Consider the following 22,715-nt stretch of genomic DNA (forward strand, 5'->3'; position numbering starts at 1 on the left):
ATTTCGGATTTTCAATGAATTTTATCAATTTTAAACCATATGAGTGATTTTACAAGGGAAACCGTTGCAAATGAATTCGAAATGAGTTGAAACTTCTACAGAAGAAAGATATGATGAGATGTAGCTTATTGAGAGATTTTTACAGATTTTTACATTAAGCTCATATTTAATTTTGATTTAACAATTAATTGACCAGATTGCAAAAATAACACAGGAACTACTAGAAATAGAGTCCGAAGAATATTGCCGACGCGTAATCCAATGCTCGCTTCCTTCTTCTTCTCTTTTTTTTTTTCTTTTATTTTCCTTGTTTTCTCACAGCCGAGAGAATGATATAGATGAGACAGAGGGGGATGGAGGGAGACCAAGGGAGAGATGCCAAGAGAAGGATAGAGAGTGACAGAGAGAGGCTTAGGGAGCGATAGAGAGTGACAGAGAGGGGCTTAGGGAGAGATAGAGAGTGACAGAGAGAGACTTAGGGAGAGGTAGAGAGTGACAGAGAGGGGGTGAGAGGAGTATAAAGAGAGTGACAGAAGTAGAGAGGAGTAGAGAGAGGGTGAGAGAAATAGAGAGGAGTAGAGAGAGAGAGAGAGAGAGAGAGAGAGAGAGAGAGAACAAAAGAAAACAGAGTATTACGATACTCTGTTTTTTTCACGCTATTTTTTTTTGTTTTTTTTATATGAGTGCTGTTGATGAAGGGATGGCAGATGAGAAAAAAATGAAGGGGGTGAGAAACCGAGAGAAAACAGAGTGAGAGGTTGAGGGAAGCTGCGTGAGATGAGAAGGGAGTTGAGAGAGCCTCTGTTTTTTTTTTCTTTTCTTCAGAGCAACTGCCGTCTAGTTTTTTTTCTTTTTTTTTTCTATTTAAAAGAACATGCTTGCTGTTGGAGAGGGGAGGCAGAGACAGATGAGAGATGATGAGAGATGAGAGGGATGACTTTGAGAGATAAAGGGAGATCGGAGAAAAACCGAGAGAGTTCTGTTGAGAGATCAAGAGAGATATATGAGCTTCAGAGCTTATTCAGAGAAAAACGTGAAAGCTTTTTTTTCTTTTTCCTTTTTTCCTTCCCCTCCTCCTCGTGGGAGAATTGGGTTATATCGTTTAATGGAATGGCCATTGCCATAATTTAGAGAAGGTTGCCAAAATTATCTGTGGGTTCCCAATAATGGCTGAGTATACTTTTATAGAAATTGCCATTAAAATCCCTTTTCCAAGTGGGCAAGAAAAGACTGCACTATATTCATTTCTCTTTTATAGAATTTCGGTAGATATCTTTGCCCAAATCGAATTCTTACCGGGAGCATAGAATCCTAATAAGGAAGGAAATATATTCACAAAATTTTGTACTAAAATAATGCCCAAGCCGATTCCAAAAAAATAAAAACATGCTTGCCTCTATGATTGCACAGCAACAACTCTATTTCGTCACCCTCAGCTCCTAAAATAGTGGGTCCCAACAATCCAAAAAGGCTTAAATTATTAGAGCATCCTCAAATCAACCGAATATGATGTCTTTTGTGGCTTTTGAAAATATGGGTTGATCCAAACCATCCAGTTGATGACTTGTGACATAAATCGACCTTGCCCGCCAAACATTTTCTATAGAACGATCCGAACCATCATTTTAGTGGGCTGATCTGAGCCGTTCATTTGATATCCCAATGCAAATTGGTTTCGCCTTATTAAATTAATTCCATGTATGATCCCGACTATTCATTTGACAGATAACGGATCACGACATGAGCTGGGGATGCCCCGCTGGACTGTTTCCAAATGATGATCCAAACCATTCGATTGGTGGGTCACGACATAAAAAACCATATGCTCAACACTCATATTTAATAAGAACAATGCGGGGTACATTGACTTCATCCCATTCCAATCAAAATATTCAATGCGGGCCTACCCAGTGGGTCCAAATTTAAACAAATATCCAATACGGGCCCACCGAACGGGTCCAAATTCTCTCTTGCTCGGACTCTCGCGAATAACCCTTCTCAACACTTAGCGAAAAGGAAAATGCGGAACACGGCAGAAATAATTAAAAGATCGAGAAAACATAGGGAGTGGACACGAGAATGGAAAACACTGAAAAAGACTGGTAACAAAACATTAACTTCTTTGTTGATCAGAGCGGAGCAAAATGGGGGTGTCTACAACTATGTATAACACTAGGTCATCATTTCTCATAGGGTTCAGAGATGGGATTCTGAGTTCAACAGGCAAAACTGCTTCCATTCCATACACTAAAGAATACGGAGTGACACCTGTAGAAGATCTGATTGACGTCCTGTAAACCCACAAAGCATAAGGAAGCTTGTTTGACCAGTCTTTGTAAGTTTCTGTCATCTTACTGATGATTACCTTGATGTTCTTGTTTGCTGCTTCAACGGCTCCATTCGTCTGCGGCCTATAAGGAGACGACTTGTGATGCTTTATTTTAAACTCTTCACACAAGTGCGCTACTTCCCTCTTGAAGTGAGAACCATTATCCGAGATTAACTCATGAGGTACTCCATATCTGCAAATAATGTTTGTACGGATAAACTTTGCAACAGAGGTAGAAGTCAAAGAAGTATAGGAAGCAGTTTCAATCCACTTCGTAAAGTAGTCGATGGCAACCAAAATATACTCATGCCCGCCGGATGACTTCGGAAATACTTTCCCAATGATATCTATTCCCCACACTGAAAACGGCCACGGCGAAGTGAGAGAATGCAACTCTGAGGGAGGTACATGAATAAGATTTGCGTAAACTTGACATTTATGGCACTTCTTTACAAAGGCAAAACAATCTGCTTCCATTGTAGGCCAATAGAATCCAAGTCTAAGGATCTTTCTAGATAACATCTTTTCGTTCATATGAGGTCCACAAACACCTTCATGAGTCTGTTCAATAAGCTCAGCTGCTTTATCTTCATCAACACACAAAAGCTGGATCCCATCAAAAGATCTACGATATAACTGACCACCACAAATAACAAAATTGGCAGCTAATTTCTGAAGAGTTTTGCGCTCTTTTCTAGAAGCCTCAGGTGGATGCCCTTCACCAGATATGAGATTCCTGATGTCTATATACCAGGGCTTTCCATCTGGGCACCTGGCCGCTATTTCGATAACGTTCACATGTGCTGGCTCCCATTGCAATCGCACTGTAAGCGGCTGGACCTCCATTGTTGCTGAAATGTCTAACATAGAAGCCAGTGTAGCCAAAGCATCAGCAAAATGATTCTTTGTTCTGTACAAGTGAGTAAATGTAATACTCCTGAACTTCTGGACCAAAGATTCGAGATATGCATTATACGGGATCAATCTATCTTCCCGAGTCTTCCATTTTCCATTAGTCTGGCAAATGATCAAAATAGAATCTCCAAACACATCAATGTCTTGAATCTGCAAAGCTAAGGCTGCCTCCAGTCCGGCAATACAAGCTTCATACTCGGCCATGTTGTTGGTGCACTCAACCTGCAACTTGATAGATATAGGAATATACTCTTGCTGAGGGGATACGAGTACTGCTCCTATTCCTTGACCCTGGTTATAGACTGCACCATCAAAATACATTGTCCATCTGGTATTTGGAGTATCTTCTTCAACATCCATAATCTCTTCATCAGGAAATTCAGCCTTCAGGAATGCATTCTCTTCCACAGGGGAATCAGCTAATTGTTCTGCAATTACCCGCCCTTTAACAGACTTCTGAGTGACATAAGTAATGTCGAACTCAGATAACAATAACGGCCACCTTGCGGTTCTTCTAGTAAGAGCAGGCTTCTCAAACAGATACTTCAACGGATCCATTCGTGAAAGCAGAAGTACCTTGGTTGATAACAAGTAATGCCGGAGCCTCTGAGTTGCCCAAACTAATGCTAGACAGGTCTTTTCCAAGATTGTATACTTCACTTCGTATTCTAGCATCTTCTTCCTGATGTAGTATACTGGCCTCTCCTTCTTAGACCCTGAATCTTGCTGAGCAAGCATACAACCCATCGCCGTATCCGTGATGGATAAATACAACAACAATGGCTGACCGAGGATGACAGGGGATAAAACAGAAGGTAAGGACAAACACTGCTTAATCTTTTCAAAAGCCACCTGGCATTCTTCGGTCCATTTCTTCGATGAATTCTTCTTCAGAAGCTTGAAAATAGGCTCACAGGTCATAGTCAGATAAGATATAAACCGTCTCAGATACTGAACTTTTCCAAGAAAACCTCGGATCTGCTTTTCGGTCTTCGGCGGTTCCATCTCCTGAATCGCTTTGATTTTCTGAGGATCTACTTCAATTCCCCTTTCGCTCACCATGAATCCAAGTAGTTTTCCTGAAGTAACCCCGAATACACACTTGCTGGGGTTCAGACGAAGCTGATACTTTCTGATTCTTTCAAAGAATTTTCTCAAAGCGACAATATGCTCCGGTCGAGTCTTTCCCTTGACGATCATATCATCTACATAGACTTCGACTTCTTTGTGGATCATATCATGAAGAAGAGTAGTCGCAGCTCTCTGATAAGTAGCGCCTGCATTCTTCAACCCAATCTGTAACAGTAAGTTCCCCACTGAGTAGTAAATGTTGTCTTGATCATATCTTCCGGTGCCATCTTAATCTGATTGTATCCCGAAAACCCATCCATAAAAGATAACAGAGCATGACCAGCTGTATTGTCCACCAGAAGATCACTGTTTGGAAGCGGAAATCGTCCTTCGGACTCGCCTTGTTGAGGTCCCTGAAGTCCACACACATCTTGACCTTTCCGTCCTTTTTGGGTACCGGCACTATATTCGCTAGCCATTCTGGATATTCAACAACTTGAATGAATTTTACTTCTAACAGCTTTTTAACTTCGTCATGAACTTTTAACTCCCATTCTGTTTTAAGCTTTCGGAGTTTTTGCTTCTTTGGCTTCGCGCCAGGGATTAGAGGCAATCGATGCTGGACAATGTCTTCGCTCAATCCCGGCATGTCATCATAAGACCAAGCAAAAACCTCCCTGAACTCCTTAAGTAAAGTGATTAATTCCTCACGCTCTTCGGGAGATAAAGTTTTGCCAATTCGTATTTTCCGAATTAAGGTTTCTTCACCAATATTTACAGTTTCAATTTCGTCTTCGAGCGGTCTTGCTCGGCGACTCTCCTCTTGTTGAATCATATGTTTGATTTCAAGGGGAGTTTCGTCGGCATCCTCGTCAGAGGAGGAATCTTGATTATCATTATTAATATTATCAGTTTTAAGAGCAGATTCAGTACTTGAAATGGAAACAGGAGAAACAGAAATAGGAATGTATGTAAAAGAGTCTTTCATTTCATTCATAGAATTGGTTACATCAAGAATGGAATAGCCCACAGCAGGCATTGTATTGGACTCTAACGATGTATTCACAGACTCAACAGACAACTCAACATTGAACTCAGCCAACTCTGGCACATGTGCAGTTGAAGAAATAAACTCATCATCTAAAGTACTCTTGGACTCGACCTTATTAGAAAGAGACTTGTCACCGACTCCGGAACCAGATCCAACTTCTACGGTACCTGCATCAAAAGAATCGTTAGAATAAACAAACTCAATATCAGACTGGGATGTAGACGTATACTTAGAGACTGCTGACTCTTTTGAGGAAACGGGACTATACTGAAAGACTACTCGAGGTAAAACCTGGGAGGTCCAGTTGGTCAAGGGTCCCTCGGCTGGGGTGATTAACTCTGCGGGGTTCAGAATGAATGTATCTCTGCCTATCACTGCCACCTCTGATGCTTCGGTCTCACTGCCAACCAGTGTTGCCACCGGATATTCAATCTGAAACATGCCATTCAGACAGCCCGGCTCTAAAACATCGGCCCAATCAGTTTCTGGTGCTTCCTCAGTAATCCGCGCACTCCTTGGCGCTTCTGATAACTCAAGGTTAAAGAAAATTTCAAAGCCTGGTAATTTCTGCCCTGTCACATCATCGGTCCATGGCTCAGCAAACCCGCAAAATGGAAATATGCCCCCTCTTTTCTGAAAATGTCGTTTCTGATCAGACTGATTGGCCCCATAGGCAATTCTAGTCCCCGGCGGCGGCACTCGGCCCATTTCAGCATGTATCTTTTCATTTCCTTGACCTCCTGGTCGGTCGGCTCATATCCCAGGCCAAAGAGACCATTGAAAGTCCTGAACACAGGCCACTCAGTAGGGCCTTGATGATATTTGCCCAGCCCTACGCCCGAAATATAACCTTGTTTACGGATCATCCTGACTACATTCGAGTTGGTGCTAGTCAAGAAGAAAACTTCTTCTCCCATGGCTTCTTCCATGGATATGACCGACACCTCCAGTGAAAAACCTGTCAAACTGACATCGGCTTCCTTCCCAGCTACAAGCTCCTGCAAAATCTGTCCGATCTCTAAGTCCGGGTCACCCTTTACAGTCACTACCCTGCCGCTACGTATAAACTTCAATTTCTGATGAAGGGTAGAGGGGATAACTCCAACCTTATGCAGCCAAGGTCGACCCAATAGCAACAAGAAAGAAGCTTTAATATCCAAAACTTGGAATTCTATGTCAAAGTCTTCTCCCCCAATCTGGATTTCAGTGGCCAGGGTTCCGATGACATCTCGCCAGGTGCCATCATATGCTAATATACCCTGCTCTGAGGGAATAAAATCTCCAGGCCCAAAGCCCAAAGTCGCAGCAGTACTCAGAGGACAAATATTCAGGGCAGACCCATTGTTGACTAGCACTTCGGGTACCCTTTTCTTGTTGCAGATCACAGTAATTTTGAGTGAACGGGCGTGGTCACTCCCTTCAGGAGGTAAATCATCGTCTGTGAAAGATATTACCTTTGAAATCCTAGTTACAGCGACTAGGCTTACTAACTCATCGGGAGTGATCTCAGTTGGCACCTGAGCAGCATTCAACTCTTTGAGTACAACCTTCCTGTGCTTAGACGAAGACATAAGTAGACCCCAAGTAGAAACGTTTGCTTGGGTCTTCTTCAGCTGCTTCAACAAGTTATCCTCTTCTTCATCTGCACTCGGCCTATTCTGCCCCTGATTCTCGGCTGCTCTTACTGCTTCTGCAGGATTTTCTGCTCTCAATTCTGCGGGCTTGAACACACGGCCACCCCTGGTAACATGACGAAGCTCGTCACACTGATCTTCTAACAGAAGCAAATCATCTGCATCCATTCTCAAAACATACGGAGTTTCAATTATCTCCTCTTCTTCAAAATCACTCATCCTTAGAACATAAGGCGCTTCTTTTTCTGCCTCAACATCCTCACATCGAAGGACATATGGAGAGGACGACTCAGCCAAACTGGTGCTGCCCCTCCAGAGGGCATAAGACCTTTCTCTTTCCATCTCTTCGATCTCTTCAGGGTCAAACCTTAGGATATAAGGTTCATCAAGTGATTGCACAAATGAGAATGGATGGATCAAGAACTGGCTCCTCGACAAAAATGGCATTCATCGCAGGAGGAGGAATTGTACGATGATTAGGAAGGGGATTCTGAGTTACATTGGGCCTTTCCACCTCAAGCTTTCCCTTCTCTAACATAGTCTGGAGCGCATGCTTTAAGGCCAAACATCTTTCAGTGAGGTGTCCCGAATTTCTGTGGTATTCACAATATTGGTCTAATCTCCAATATGTGGGCAACGGGTTGGGTACTGGCCTAATATCAGGTAGTCTGATTTTATTATCCCTTATCAACTTTTTCAGAATCAGAGGTAAAGGGTATGGGAGTGGATCAAAGCGCCTTTGAGGTTTCTGCTCTACTGGTGCCGGCGCTGGCCTTGCCACTTCTGTTACGGTCCTGGCCGCTGGGCGAACATAGTTTACGTGGTCAACTTCTTTCTGTACGGCCACGGGTCTCTTTCCTTCCCTGATGTCTGATGGAAGTCTGGCCCTCAGACCCTTAGCTATCGCATCCTCAGTCCTCGTCCCAGTCTTAATCAGATGGTCAAAATCGGTGTAATGCTGAGGGGACATAAAATGGGAATACTGAGGCGACAAACCCTTGATCACCAGCTTGATCTGATCTTCTTCTGATAGCCTCTCGCTTAGCTGGGCAGACCTTTCGACGCCAACGATGGATGAAAAAAGTAAAGGTCTCCAGCGGACCTTGCCTTAACTGCTTGAGGTCCCTCTTGGTAACCTCTATTCCTTCCTCCATTGAAAACTGCTCTACAAATTTGTTGGAGATGCTTTGCAAGGTTTTCACCTCTTCGGGCTTTCGACGCAGAAACCACTTCTTCGCCACCCCAGTAAGAGACATTGGAAAGACCCTGGCCATTTGCTCAGGAGATAGCCCACACTGCTGCGACAACTCAATAAACCACCTCATATGATTCCGGGGACATCCAGTCCCATCATATTTGTCATAATCGGGGGTTTGAATTTAGGGGGCAAGGTGACTCCCGGAGACATTATCAGCTCAGATATATCGAACTGCTTTGGGCCTTGATGCTTCAAGCTTTCCATTTCTTTTGTCAGCTTCTCCAATTGATCAGCTACCTGCTTTTCCTTATTATACCGGGCCACATCTGGAATGCAATATTCTTCAGCGTACTGCCCTTCTTCTAGGTCGACGTCTACTGGTGAAATGAAAGGATGGTTCAAATTTGCAGGGCTCGGATTTGCCGGTATAACGGGAGGGGGGTGAACCGCAGGTGCTCTAGAAGTAAAGACCTTTTCATTAGACTGGGCTTTCATTTGTGCCATCTCTTCTTTCATAAAGGCCATATCCCGGGTAAGATTCATCATCATCTCTTGAATTTTAGTTAGCACATCATTGGGTTCAGCCATTGGGACAGATTCTAGGGATTCAGATGATTCAGATAAAGATGATGCAGATTGTTCAGGTAAGGTTAGCGGTTCAAATTGACGAATGAGTCTAGACGTGGTTGACTGTCTAGACCACGCAGGTTGACTGACACCTGAGGGAGCGATGTTTGCTCGATTTTAGAATCCTGAATTGGAAATTAACATACTAAATTAAAACGATAAGCATTGAGATAAAGTATTCTGTACCAAATAAGATAAGAGAAAGTCATAAATGCTATTCCATTGATCAATAGTCAAAATGTAGTTACAATCAAAACATTAGTCTTTGTTAACAATTGGATGAAAGTAACCATTTACAATGAAATTTGAAGAAATTAAAATGACAATTTCATGAAAAGGAATCTTCAAAGCTCTTCGATCCGAGCTCTCTTGCCCACGAGCTTTCCTGGCAATTCCCCACATCGGACCTTAGATATTAAGGCAAATCTCTTCTCTACGACCTTATTTCTCCAACCAGCCACAATGGTATTGATGAGATCAGGAGATAGCTTTTCGCAAGGAGGAGGTGTTACAGTTCCGGGAGGACATGGGCGTCCCGTGATCTGATGAAGTAAACGGATTGGTGCATAAAAGGTTGACTTTTCTAAACCCATGAGATACACAAATGGATATGGGTAAGTGCTGGTGATAACGTGCAAACACGGATGACTCACACAACAAAACTGACTTTTCTCCACGTGCTGTAACCAATTATACCACTCATCAATGGATTGCGGTTGGTTGGCCATTTGTTGCCAGGACGGGAAATTTTTCAGGGTGTACTTGTCGCGGCTTTTTGGCTAGAGGATAGTGAGTTTTTCACAAAGCCATACGTATAATAATTTGACACACCCATAGAAACTATTCTGAACCTTTTGATGGTCAATACGGTCTAGTCCAGAAAAGGTTTCTGCCAGGATAATAGGAACAGGATTCCTTCCTTTGCTAATTTGGTCTACCACACCAAGCAAAGCCAACGGGGCGGTACGGGAGTCTCCACGAATGACATGACGTGCAAGAACTCCAAAGATTAAAGCGTTACGCCGACAAGTATGAAAATGGGAGTTAGCAGGGTCAATGTTCTTGGAAAAAAGTTTAATGAGATCATAAACTTCGACGTATGTGCCCTTGAAACAAGGTAGAGCATCAACAGTATCATTTTTGAATAGCTCGCAGAAGAGGGAAGGGGAGTCCATACTTGAAGGTCGAACCCAAAGTCCTTCAGGTGGGATTTCTAATAGAGCGCACCAGTCTTCAAAGATTGGACAGAATTCGAAAGAACCAAATCGAAAAACATGAAGGGTGGGATCCCAGAATTTTGCAGCTGCTTGGAGAAATTTCTAATTCACATCGGATATGCTCAAATGATTGAATGTGCTTATAAATCGATCAATCATGCTCCTTTCACACTCACGCGGGAGAGCTTTGGTAATCTCACTAATCCAATCCTTCAATACGTTATTCGACATAGTTAAACCTAACATAGAGATAGGATAAGATTATTAGAAAACGAAGATAACCTGGTATAAATAAATGACAAGGATAAATTTAACGATTAATCACATGGGAAGGATAAAATTGATGACACAGAATTTTTCATCACTGATCAAGGATGATCAGCAAATCAGAAAGGTAGACCATGGCCACAAAATGACAGAAGTAGGTCATAGACCAGATCTAAATCTGATGATGGATACCAACAACTATTCGATCAATATGATGAAAAATGATAGACCGTGGTCATAAAGACAGTAGACAAGCCATCAACCAGATCTAAGACACCACGAGCCGACAAACAAGGATCTAATCCTACTGAGTAATATATACATAAGATGAATTTACGATACAACTAAAGAATGGATACGTAACCAAAGGGTGGCCAACAAATTGTGACCACGAGAATGACCTGTACAGGCCACTAACCTAGTGGAACTGAAGGGGATGCAAACACGACTGATCAAACCAGAAGCTTTTCACTAGGAATGGGTTTTAAGCTAATCGAGGCTATGCATGGGAATCGAAACAAGGTAAACTGACTCTAAAGAATAGCAGCCATGCTCAAAAATATTTTGCGAAAAATTCAGCAGCATAACGACTAGACAAGAGAGTTAAGATAAGGTAAACTCATGGTTTAACTAATTCTAAAGGATAGCGGTCATGCTCAAAATATCCTGGGCAAAATCCGGCAGCATGACGACGCTAGACAAGAAAGTCCGGGTAAGGTAAACTCATGGTTTTCCTAACTCTAAGAAATAGCGGCCATGCTCAACATATTCTAGATAAAATTCGGCAGCATAACGGCTATACAAGGGATCCCCACGGCTCAATCAAAGATGTACGAATAATGGTGGTAAGACAAGCTCGAATTATGGTTACTAGATAAAGGTGATCAACTGAAGGGCTGACCAAAGGTGAGAACATATGATAACAGGTCCAATCCTATGAACAATAGATCAAAGGACAGGTCACGGCCGAAGTAACGACAAGCAAAAACCACTGACTAGATCTAGATCTGAACAGAGAATGGATATAACCAATTGAAATGAATAAGGAACTCTAACTAAAAGGAGAACCCTAGTATACATAATCATTATATATAGGTATATATACATACACATATATCCTAACCAGGGCCACCAGCCCTAATCTATCTAACGGAGTCGAGAAAGTCTCGACTTGCGACAGACCAGTGAGTGTACTAGGACCGTGTTGTAGCCACGCAAGGTGAGCTACCCTAGTCTACAGATAGGACAAGGCTCCTGACTCTAGGCTCCACATGTGTGAGCAACACATGTTCGACCCTATATGAATGCAATATACTTATATAAACACGGGTACTTCCTAGTTGGATTTCACTAAGTCAGTAAGTATATACATAATATATAAAACAAAGTAGGGCTCCGGACTCAATCTATCGGGTACTATGCGTATGAACCATACTTAATATGTATAACTCAAGTGCACCGAGTGTTATACATAGTATGCTTCATTGCTCATCGGCTGCTGTAAACACAAGTGTACCGAGTGTTTACGGCTGCAGCGCTGGCGCATAGCTTGGAAATAGATTCAACAGTACCATCAGGGTGTAATAACATCCTAGTCGGGTACGCATTGAATCTATCCCGTGGAGCCAATAATGAAAAACAATGAAAAACAATGAAAGAAAATAAAAAAAATATGACAATGCATACTGTGCAGTGTGTGAATCCCTTGTTTTAATTACGCACCTATCTGGTGCCCCTGGATTCTAACGATAGAATTCCCATTTAAAATGATTTGAGCTCAAATTTCTCCAAAGTTAATAAAAATGGCATTTTTAAAGAGTTAGGCAACGTTTCAAGAACTCCCCAGCAGAGTCGCTAGCCTGTGGACCCTGATCCGAGGACGAGTGAGGGAACAAGTCCCTAACACCCTCTAGATCTCCACAACGTGAAGGAGAGCTCTACCAAGGAACTCTCGAAACTGTTGCCACCCTCACAGCATAGCATGAGTGGCGATATATAAAAAGAAAGAGATACATCCTGATCCGGAGCTAGGGCTCGAAACCAAGATATATCTAAAAATAACTCAGAGTCACCATCCATGGATGCGCCATGGAACAAAAAACAAATGCTCTGTTTGCAATGGATAACCAGAGATACAGAAGGTCTGTGCCTGATACGAATGGAGAAGGTCCGAAGAGCGCCTCCAATTCGCCCGAGTGCGAACACTTGGTCTCTTATGCCATTTATTATTAACCTTGAAGAGTTTTAGGCGAAAATCATGTGAAATGGGAACAATCCTCAGGAGTCGTCTACCTAATCATGCATTTCCTGAGAATACAAATAATAAGCGCACAAAATAAAATAAAAGATATGTCACCTAATGATTGCTAGGTTATGAGTGACATACCTAACTGGTGTCTAAGTTCTGGTGGACGAACACATACATGCTACAGCTAAAGGTATATGTCTGCACAAGAAAGTAAGAAAACACCACAAAATATACAATATAACAACACAACAAATCCTAAGACTCTAAACGATTTAGCCCGAGTCCTCGGATGGTCTGGTGTTCATCCAAAGAAGCCTACGTATCCCCGCCTCCACGAGAATCAAGGCAACGTAGTTCTTCGCACCTATTCTAAACTATGATGCCTAAGACACCTAGACCTCTATCTTAGACTCGATCTAAAAGACCGGACTAGTTATTAAAGCTTTTTGAACGATTACAGTGAATTGTAGATTTTAGGATACCCTATATGCCCTAACTAAATGCAGATTAGCCCTAAGCTAATGCAGGTGGTTCCTACAACCTATGTGTAACTAGGCTGTGTATCCTAAGAAAAACAATGGGATCACTAACGCATCTTAGACCTAGTCATCAGTCGGCGATCTGAATCGCCAACTGACCGGACGGAGGCGTAACAGACTCCTAACTCTAACACAAACACAAACAAAACACGCAACAAATCAAAGACAAACTCCTAACTCTAAAACTCTTTATCTAGGACAAACTCCTAACTCTAGAGGAAGATCTTGTTGAAAACAAGGTTTTGAAGAAAAGGGTTAAAACATTTATTTACAAAGTTTGGCTGGACTTGGGATGAAGATCCCAAGCTGCACTACGTACCTCGTGGAAGAGGATCAAGCCAACGTAGTTCGAAACGAACTCTCCTAACTAAAACCTAACACTTCAAATGATTTAACGGTTTTAATGTTTTTCAAATATTTTTTGATATTTTTTTTTTAAAGTTTTCAAATGTTTTTGAATTTCAAATTTCTAATGTTTTTGGATTTTAAAGCTTTTCCAATGCTCTGAACCTTTAAATGTTTTCAATCTTAAAGGGAACATGCAAGTAACACCACAAACTAGGGCAAAGCCCTAAATCTAAAGGGGGAAACCCCAAATAAGCAACTGGCGTCTCAAAGAGACAAACCACAACAAGAAAGATAGCGCCCCAAGAACAGAGAAAACAATCTAAGATCTCAACCAGGAAAGCTTCAATAAGACTGAGTTAGTCTCAAATGGAAAAAACTCCTAACTATTAACACTAGGGAGAGTACAAATGAGTCAGAGACTCTCTAATAACACTACCAAGTCAAAGACTTGCTCTAAAAGAGGAGGCCACTCTAACATGAGGCTAGGTAAGCCTCCTAAAGGGGAAACTCTCTATATGAGACAAGGCTTGTCTCCGAGACACAAACGATGCAAACAAGGGTTCTGATGAGACTGGGCAAGTCTCCTATATACAAAGGAGGGGAGCGCTACTTAGACTGGGCAAGTCCCCTAAGGATGGGCTTGGGCTAGCGCCTTCATCGCCCCTGCAATGAGGGAAAGACCCTATCTAAAAGGTGTCTTAAAAGACTAGGAAAGTCTACTAAAATAAGAGGGGAGCGCTACTCAGACCGGGCAGGTCCCCTAAGGATGGGCTTGGGATGACTTTGGGCAGCAAACGCGATTTGTCGCAGTGTACTACAAATAGTTCTAGAGTAGGTATACTGAACTGACCAAATATCATCCCCAAGTTGTCGGAAAGCTGAACTGATGGAACAAAGCTAAAGCCCAAGAGATTACTGATTGAACATACCGGAAGTTTCATACTATACCGGCAGCAGCTCACTATGACAAGATCTGAATTCTTCGCACTTTTTCAACCGCAACGGTGGTCAAGGGAAAATCAATGTAGCTTGTCCTTTTATCAAACACTTGCCGGACCATCACTGTGAGTTATTTCATCAATAGTCGGTTGAATGTGAAATTGTAACCATCCATTTCAAAAAGCCAGGAACCCTCACTTCCACTCACTGCTATCCAGTAGAGTTCAAGACTAAAAATCCAAAGAACATGCAATAGCAATATCAAGGCAATATGAACAGTTGATTGAAAAGCTTATAAGAGCAGGTACGATTATTAGAGCATTATACTATAATCCCACTGATACAGTAGGATTCACAAGCATTAAAGATGGACAAATATTTGAGCTAAGCGAAACATGCTGATTTCACATGAGGACAATTGGTTAATTCCCTATGAATGCAACCAACAAACATATCCAAGAAGATCAGATCACTCCTAAAATAAAAGATCAATGAGAAATCATGTGATTCATATCTCCATACCCGTGACATAGGGTCAATTGATAACCCAGATATTTGCATGACATGGGTCCAAATAGTCATTACATTAGCATTTTCCATTTGGCACAGACAATTTCATCATCCATTATCCATAAGACATTTAAATTAATCCAGGAAACCCAAAACCTTTCGCTTTCAATGGCTAATGACCAAAACAGAGTCCAAATCACAGCATTAAACCTGATCTATTCACATAAATCAACTTATGATACCATAAAACATTAGAATTACAATCAATTTTTATCTCCCATAACAGATCGACCAACTTGTGATCCGTTTATAATATGAAGCAAAGTCGAGATTTAGGTTTCAATGATCGAAACCAAAACCTATTCAAGATCAAACTAAAACAGGACATCAACACTTATAACACAAACAAAATAATCAAGCTAATTATATAAAAAATAAAAAAATACCTGAAACTGCAGAATTTAACGCCTCCTTCTTTTCTTCCAATATAAATAATGAAATTGAATATGCCGATGTAATTCACCTGACCAGAACTCTTAAAGCTGTGAAATGCTACCTGACCGGAGCTCCGGCAATTCAGCCGGAATTTAGCCAAGGAAGATGAAGAATGGATTATGGTTTGGGGTTAAGGTTTGGTGAAAACGGGTTTGATATGATGATAGAGATGGGTTAGACTATAGGGGAGAAGCTGGGTGAAAATGGGTTTGGGTTAAAAATGGAGTAAATGGAGATTGAGATACGGCCTGAGAAGGGGGTCGGTGGAGGAGGTGGTAATGGAGCCGGAGAAGGGGGTTGCAGATGGTTGTTAGAGGTGGCTGGCCGATGGTGGCAAGAGGGTTTCGATGGGGATAAAAGGGAAATGGGTTTAATCCAATGGCAGAATGGAGATGGGGAATGGGGTCTCTGAGATGGGGAAGTGATGGTGGTCGATGGAGGGTCGGAATGGTCGGAGAAGATGGGTTGGCCGGCCGGAGATGATGGGAAGAAGAAAATGGCCGGTCGGATTTTGGGTGGTGAGGGTTTGAAGAAGATGAACGTGAAGATGGATGGGGTGGCTGCGATGGCTGGGTTGGTAATGGTGGTCGAAGGTGCCTGAGGCGGGCGGCCGGAGTTGCAGGGAAATGGGGTTTGTGGCCGGAAGAAGAAAAATAAGAAGAAGAAGATAGAAGAGGCCGGAGCTCAGGCTTGCCGGCCGAAGGAGATGGTCGGAGATGGGGAGATGGAGAAGCACCAACACCTCACCCTCCTCTCTCTCTCCCTCTCTCTGCTTCTCTGCCCTTTTTCCCCCCTTTTTTTTGTTTCGGTGGATGGATGCGGTTGCAGAGGAGAAGAAGGTGGATTTAATGGAGGTCGGATTTAATGGGGTTTGCCGGAGATTGTGAGTTTGGGTTTTGAAGTGGGTTTGGCTTGAGTAGAAGGAGAGGGGAAGATGATGGTGGTGGTGGCTGTTGGGAGACTTGAAAAGAGGGTTTAATGTTAGCCCAAATGGAGGAGAAGATAGGTGGCTGGTCAGATTCCGGTGAACATCCCACCGGAGAAGAGAGGTTTGGGTAAAATGGGTTCTAAACTGAAAATGAAGAAGAAGAAGAAGAAGAAAAGGGGTGGTGGTTGACCAGTGGTGGGGATGGGGCTCGCTGGAGAAGGGAGAAGAGAGAAATGGCCGAGCCTCTCTCTCTCTGTTTCTGCAGATGGGTTTCTTAAAAAAAAAAAGGTTGAAGATGGTGAGGTTTGGAACCGGAACTGGTTGTGGGGTTCGTTGATGATGGATAGAGGGGTAGATGGGTTTGGATTTTAGGGGTCTCTCTCTCTGCTTCCTCTCTCTCTCTGCTCCCTGGTAAATAAAAATATCCTCTCCTTCAAAACCCTAATTCGTTGGTTTCTTAAAGAAAAAAACGAGGAAGTGATATATTCGGCCCCCCTCCAGTTTCAATGGGCAGCCACTTCCTCGCTCAAGTAAAACTACTCTTTAATTGCACGGGGGGGTGCCTGAGTAAAAAGAAGAGAGGAAAAACCATTGTGAAAAATATCTTCTTGAGGATCGATCTCAACCCTTCAAATACCTTTTATGCTCAATGGTGGGGATTTAAGGATTTTTAACCACCTAGGAAGCTTCCTAAGATGCTCTCCCAACTAATCCTAACCATTAACCTCCCTTATGCTAGATTAGGGTCTAATGATTACTTGAAAAAGAAGAAAGGAATCTTTCTTATTTACAAAATTGCCCAGCTCCTGGATAATGCACCCCTCGATTATGCTGTACACTAATCTGTGTACCCCCATATCCTCCTGGACAGCCCACAATGGCTAATTTGAACTGGCTTTTCCAGATTCCAGCACAACCCCTTTTCTGGCTAAATCGCCACCCTTCTGAACTTGTACCATGACACTTTCTGAGGTTTGCTCGCTGGGCAAATTAGCTCGGATTTCGACAAATTTTGCAGGGATTTTGGTGGGACCCTAAGCTAACCTAGGGCACAATTTGAGACCTTAGAACACTAGTTTATTAGGGCAATTATTTAAAACAAAACATGAAAGGGTTCGGTCAAAATGGGGTGTCTACAGTAACGTATTTCCAATTGGCATTTACTTGAATTAAATTTTTTAGTGCCAATGTTTATCATTTCAATTTTTTCCTTGAAAGGAAGGGATCGGCGCTCCTCCTCATGTTCAAGCAATTGTTGTGAATCAAGCAGAGTTTCATCAATCTCTTCCTCATTTGAGGAGGAAGTCTTATTTTTATTATTAAGATCAGAAGCATACTTGAGAAACATACACAGACGAGCTATTGGAATTGAAATTTTGATTTAAAGAAAACTATTACATCAAAGGACCTATCTGAACATACTCAGGATTCACAACTTCAAAATAGAAAGAAAAGCGAAAGATAACTTGCATGGACTAGGCAATGACTCTGAACTGTAAGACTGGACTCAGCAACTGGCATACCCATAATAAATTACTTAACATAAAATAGTAAAAACTTCAAATGCTGCAACATCCTGGACTTTGATATTCTTGTTAGCAAAATGTTCTGACTTTTGGGACTGACAATGACAGATTTGTATTTGTTGCTTCATTTGATGAACCTCTTGTGTTAGCATGGCCATTTTTCGAGAAAAATTCATTATCAATTCTTCCATTCTACCAATCGTAGCCTTCTGAGGGAGCTATGATATAGCAGGGAGGATGGGACTCTTGCTCTCAGAAGTGGAGATAGTTGGACCCAATTTCTTAGCCAGTTGAACCTTGAGGGATTGATTCTCTACTTCCATTTTCTTCATGTGTTGGTCAAGCAGGGCCAAGATTTTTGTGATGCCAGCATGTTGGGAGTCTTCTATAGAATCTGCAATGGGTATGGATCGAGATGAAGGCAAAGCAATGGCTTCTGAAAAGGGAAGTGGTATTGACTTCTTCTCCAACCGAGAGGACGAATGAACCAGAAAAACTTGAGGATTATCAATGGTGAAAGGTCCTGACATGGAAACGATAAACACGATGTATAAGCTTGACATTAATAGAGTGTTTCTTCTCAAATACTGAAAAGAGATTATTGACTAAACACGCAATAGGGGAGGATAGAATGAATCCTAAAATGAGTGAGATATGACAATGAAGACATGATCGTGCAGGGGAATGCCCATAGTTTAAGGACTATCAGAACGAACTCTGAAGGCCTTAGGAGATGATCTTGAAAAGGGTTGCCTCTACAATAGGAATGGACTAGGGATACAAGGATGCTTAGATCATCAGGATTACCAATTAAAGGATTGAAATACTGTTCCTGCCGTTTAAGAGAATGAATGAAAAATATGATTGAATCACATAAGGAGAGAACGATAGACACATGATCAAAAGATTAAGCGGAATCACACAAGATTGCTTTTACGGATAGATCAAGAAGAGACTAGTGATATGAGATCTTAGGAAAGATGGAATTTATATCATAATTCTAAAGGGAAAGATTTTAATCTTCTTACATCTTATTTGGTGTTACCTGAAGGCATCACATCCTAATCATAATCTAGCGGAGTGGAGTGAGGATCTCGACTCATGACTTTGTTTGTATACCTAAAATCGTTCGTAGCAATTGGAAGATGGATTACGGCGTAATCTAGACACAAGTGGGTAGGATATCCTAATCTTGATGTACGCGTGTTCATATACTATATGCATGTGTGGGTTAATCTAGGGGTAAGGCCTAAAGCTCCCTTAGCGCGAATTCGTGCTCAATATATTGTACCAGTGTCCAGCGTATCAGTACGTGAATCAGCGGATCCGTTTATGCACCATAAAGGTACTAGACTAAGGGTGGAATGCTTCTCTAACATAGAGGCATCAGGTGATGAAATCCCAGTCAACCATGCTAGATAACACTCTGGGTTCCTAAATAGGACGTGTGTGCATGTGAGATACATGGTTTTGGATGCAAGTGATGTAAGTGTGTGCAATAAGTTCTCGTAATTCTATGATGCCTTTAGGTTTTGTTAGTTAAGTATGCAGTATAGTGTGATGAGAAAATAAAGCAAAACAGACAAACTAATCTATCAAGCATATAAGATATAAGATACAGTTTTCATGAGCCAATTAAAATAAATTCAATTAAGTTATCCTTTAAAATTTTAATGAAGTTAGGTGGTCCCCAACAGAGTCGCCTGTCTGTAAGACCTGATCCCGCTGAGGGGCGCGACCCGCGTCCCTCTCTTGGTCTCTCGTACCCACGCGAATGGCGTGTGCCTTTTTATTATTAATATAAGTCATCTTTTCCGTGAACTTGGGATCACTAAAGCAATCTGAATTTCAAACAAAAGAGAATGATCAGAGTCGCCACCTAGGTAAGAGACCTAGGACCTATAAGTGACACTGCAATGATTTACAGTCCCAAAAGTATAGATTCGTTACCTGTTTACAAGAATGGAATGTATGAAAAATTACCATCGCATGCATCATTCTTGCCCGTTAATCCGATCTTCAATTCCAAAGGTTAACTCTCTTGAATTTCTTTTAAAAGGCTCATTTAAACTCTTTTGATATGATCTATGAGACATATACCCTAAAATCGAATCTCGATGTGATTCCTAAATGCGTCTTTTGATTCTCTTAAATTAGTTTGATTCGATCTAGGTTTCGTTCTCCTAGAATCTAATTTTGGGAAAAATCATAAGTAATTTGATCAATTTAAATCAGGGTTTGAAAAATGATAAAGAAATAAACGAAATAAAATCCTAAAAACCCTACGGAAGTGTGTAGGGCCGACTTGTGCATGGAATGCCATCCCGGCATCCAAGCTGCCTACGTACCAAGCCTCACTAGGATCAAAGTCGATGTAGTTCGGTGACCTAAACTAAGCTATATGCCTAAGACATCTAGGATACCGATCTAGATTGGAATGACTATTTCAATAGTTTAAGAAAGATTATTTAATTCAAGTTGAGTAGCTTTTATTCTCATAGGACTTCATCTAAGAAGTTATATGGTCTTATCTAAGTGCAAGACATCCCCATAGACTAATGCAGGTGAACCTACATCCTAGGTTAACTAGCCTTGTCCTATGGGAAAAGGGTTAACTAGTGTAACTAAATCTATGGTCCAATTACTATCAATAACAATTAGTAGTGATGAGACTGGACTCCTAACTCTAGAACACCCTAAAACCTAGATCGTGACGTAAGGATTCCTAAAGAGGGCTCTAAAGGTTCCAGCGAGATGATACCGTAATCCAACGGTTCCAAAATGACTTAAACATTGATTAATCCAACTCAATTTATTAAGTTACTGATTTTTTGTTCTCTTAAGGGTCACTAATGTCTAAAATTTAAGAAAAATCTAAGGCTCTAAGGCTTAACACATTTCTTGCTTAGGCTGCACTCATGGAAGGAAATCGTGCTTTGTACACTTATACAATTTGGCATATAAGTTATAATATCTTATTGCCTGGCATGTTATCAGAATTTCCGTGGACAAAGACCTCGGAGCTAACAACATATTATAACTTAGATACTTAAACCGTACAAGATAGATCGCAATTGGTAAACGATTATGAGTACAACCCAGCACCTAAAAGACCTAGAAAAGCAAATTTTCAAAAGAAATTGTAGACTTTTAAAGTTTATGTTTAAGTGCCTTAAGGATTAGATGGATATTGAGAAATTAAGATGTTCCGAAAAATTTTGTGACTTTTGGATTTAAATTGAATTTTTAATGGATTTATCAATTTAAGACCAGATTGTGATTTTACAAAGCAACACATACCAATTCTATTCTAATTTGACTCAAACTTTCGCAGAAATTTAATAATGATAAAATATGACATTCAGCAAATTTGCATGGTTTTTGAAATTAAAATAAATCTTTTATAAGATTTTTTCTAAATCCGACCAGGTGGTAAATTTACAAAGCAACATATATAAATCCTATTCCAATTCTATCTAAACTTTTACACCAATAAGATATTAATAATGGAGCGCACTATAAAACATTCATCAATTTTTATTATGATTTACCACCAATTAGAAATCAGAAACAATCTGATAATTTTGAAAGAAAAACCAAAAACACATATCAATTCTAATCCTAAAATCATGAAAAATTCACACAAGATCAAATATGGATCATATTAATGTTTTTTTCAAAATTTTAGTTTCAGAAGATCAGAATTTAATTGAAAAAATTAATTTTTATACGAAACATTACCACTTTATGCGCAAAACGAAGTTGTGATTTTAAAACAATGAAGGAAATTGATTTTTCAAAATTTTCTTCTACAAAAACTCTTAACTATTTATAAGATATTATTCTGAAAATTTTTGTGATTTTTCAAACTAATTTAATATTTATTCGAATTAAAACAGACCTTTAACCAATTACAAATCATATTAAATAAATTCTAAAAATCATGAAATTTTTTGAGTGATCTGAAAATAGTAGACAAAATACTGGAGCTAAAATTTCAGCCAATTCTGACATGTTTTGCTTTAGATTTGCTTTTTTTATCAAAAAATCACTCTTTTCTAGGTAATTGCTCGAAGAGCGATATCAGCGTCAAAATGAGCCAATCTTGGCTGAAAATTTAGGTTTCAGAAGTTTTTAATTATGTTTTAATCTCAGAAAGAATCTGCTTTGAATAAAACTATTGATTCAAGCCACTTGCTTTGAAAATCGGATTTAAACCCATATCGAAAGAACTTTGAAAGAAAATTGATTTTTAAATCATAAAAAATTAATTTTCCAGTAAAAATCTGGATTTAAAAAGAATATGATTCATATTAGATCATGTCAAAATTTTATCAAAAAATACATCCATATGCATCATCTATGAAAGAAAACCCAAAAACCTGACCTAACATGCTTTTTCTAGTTCCTAGTTTTCAAGGGAGACGAATACTAACCGTTGATCGCTTTTCCTTATTTCTAGGGCTGGTAATCCAAGATATACGCTTTGACCAGCCTTAATACACCTTTGAAAACTCGAAGATCGAAGAATTATAACCCCAAATCGAAGTATGTTGAAGAGGAGAAGAAGATATCCAAGTATGCTTAATGGAGCCCACTTGAAAGTGATGAATTTTGACCCAAATAGTGTGGGACAAATTTTTTTGAAAGGGGAGAGTGTTGCACGAATTTCAAGAGAGATTTTAGGTTTGGGTGATGTTGTTTATATAGAAAAGGATTACGGTTTGCAAATGATAGGTTGTTTCCATTGTGTAGAGTCCATCTTTTAGTTAGTTTCTTTATTTACACTATAAGCTTCTTTTCCTCTTAGTTTTCAAATTAATTTGAATTCTAATTGTGATTCCTTGCAAGCCAAGGCATACTATTTTGCATA

The 22,715-nt window shown here is 40.6% G+C and overlaps 1 protein-coding gene across 1 annotated transcript in view; it reads right to left on the reverse strand.

Annotated features, from left to right (window-relative positions):
* Positions 1 to 7,342, reverse strand: part of LOC143891127 (uncharacterized) — a 59,090-nt gene extending 51,748 nt beyond the window's left edge. The window contains exons 1-5 of the mRNA XM_077395767.1: positions 6,217 to 7,342; positions 5,249 to 6,106; positions 4,656 to 4,795; positions 3,467 to 4,141; positions 2,881 to 3,274 (exon numbers count right to left, since the gene is read on the reverse strand). Coding sequence (XP_077251882.1) covers positions 2,881 to 3,274; positions 3,467 to 4,141; positions 4,656 to 4,795; positions 5,249 to 6,106; positions 6,217 to 7,342 — 3,193 coding nt within the window. The remainder of the gene's footprint in view (positions 1 to 2,880; positions 3,275 to 3,466; positions 4,142 to 4,655; positions 4,796 to 5,248; positions 6,107 to 6,216) is intronic.
* Positions 7,343 to 22,715: the final 15,373 nt, after the last annotated feature.

The sequence above is a fragment of the Tasmannia lanceolata genome, unplaced genomic scaffold (assembly GCF_043159265.1).
Source record: "Tasmannia lanceolata isolate RefF3 unplaced genomic scaffold, GAP_Taslan_0.1 ptg000013l, whole genome shotgun sequence".
In the NCBI taxonomy this organism is placed as follows: Eukaryota; Viridiplantae; Streptophyta; class Magnoliopsida; order Canellales; family Winteraceae; genus Tasmannia; species Tasmannia lanceolata.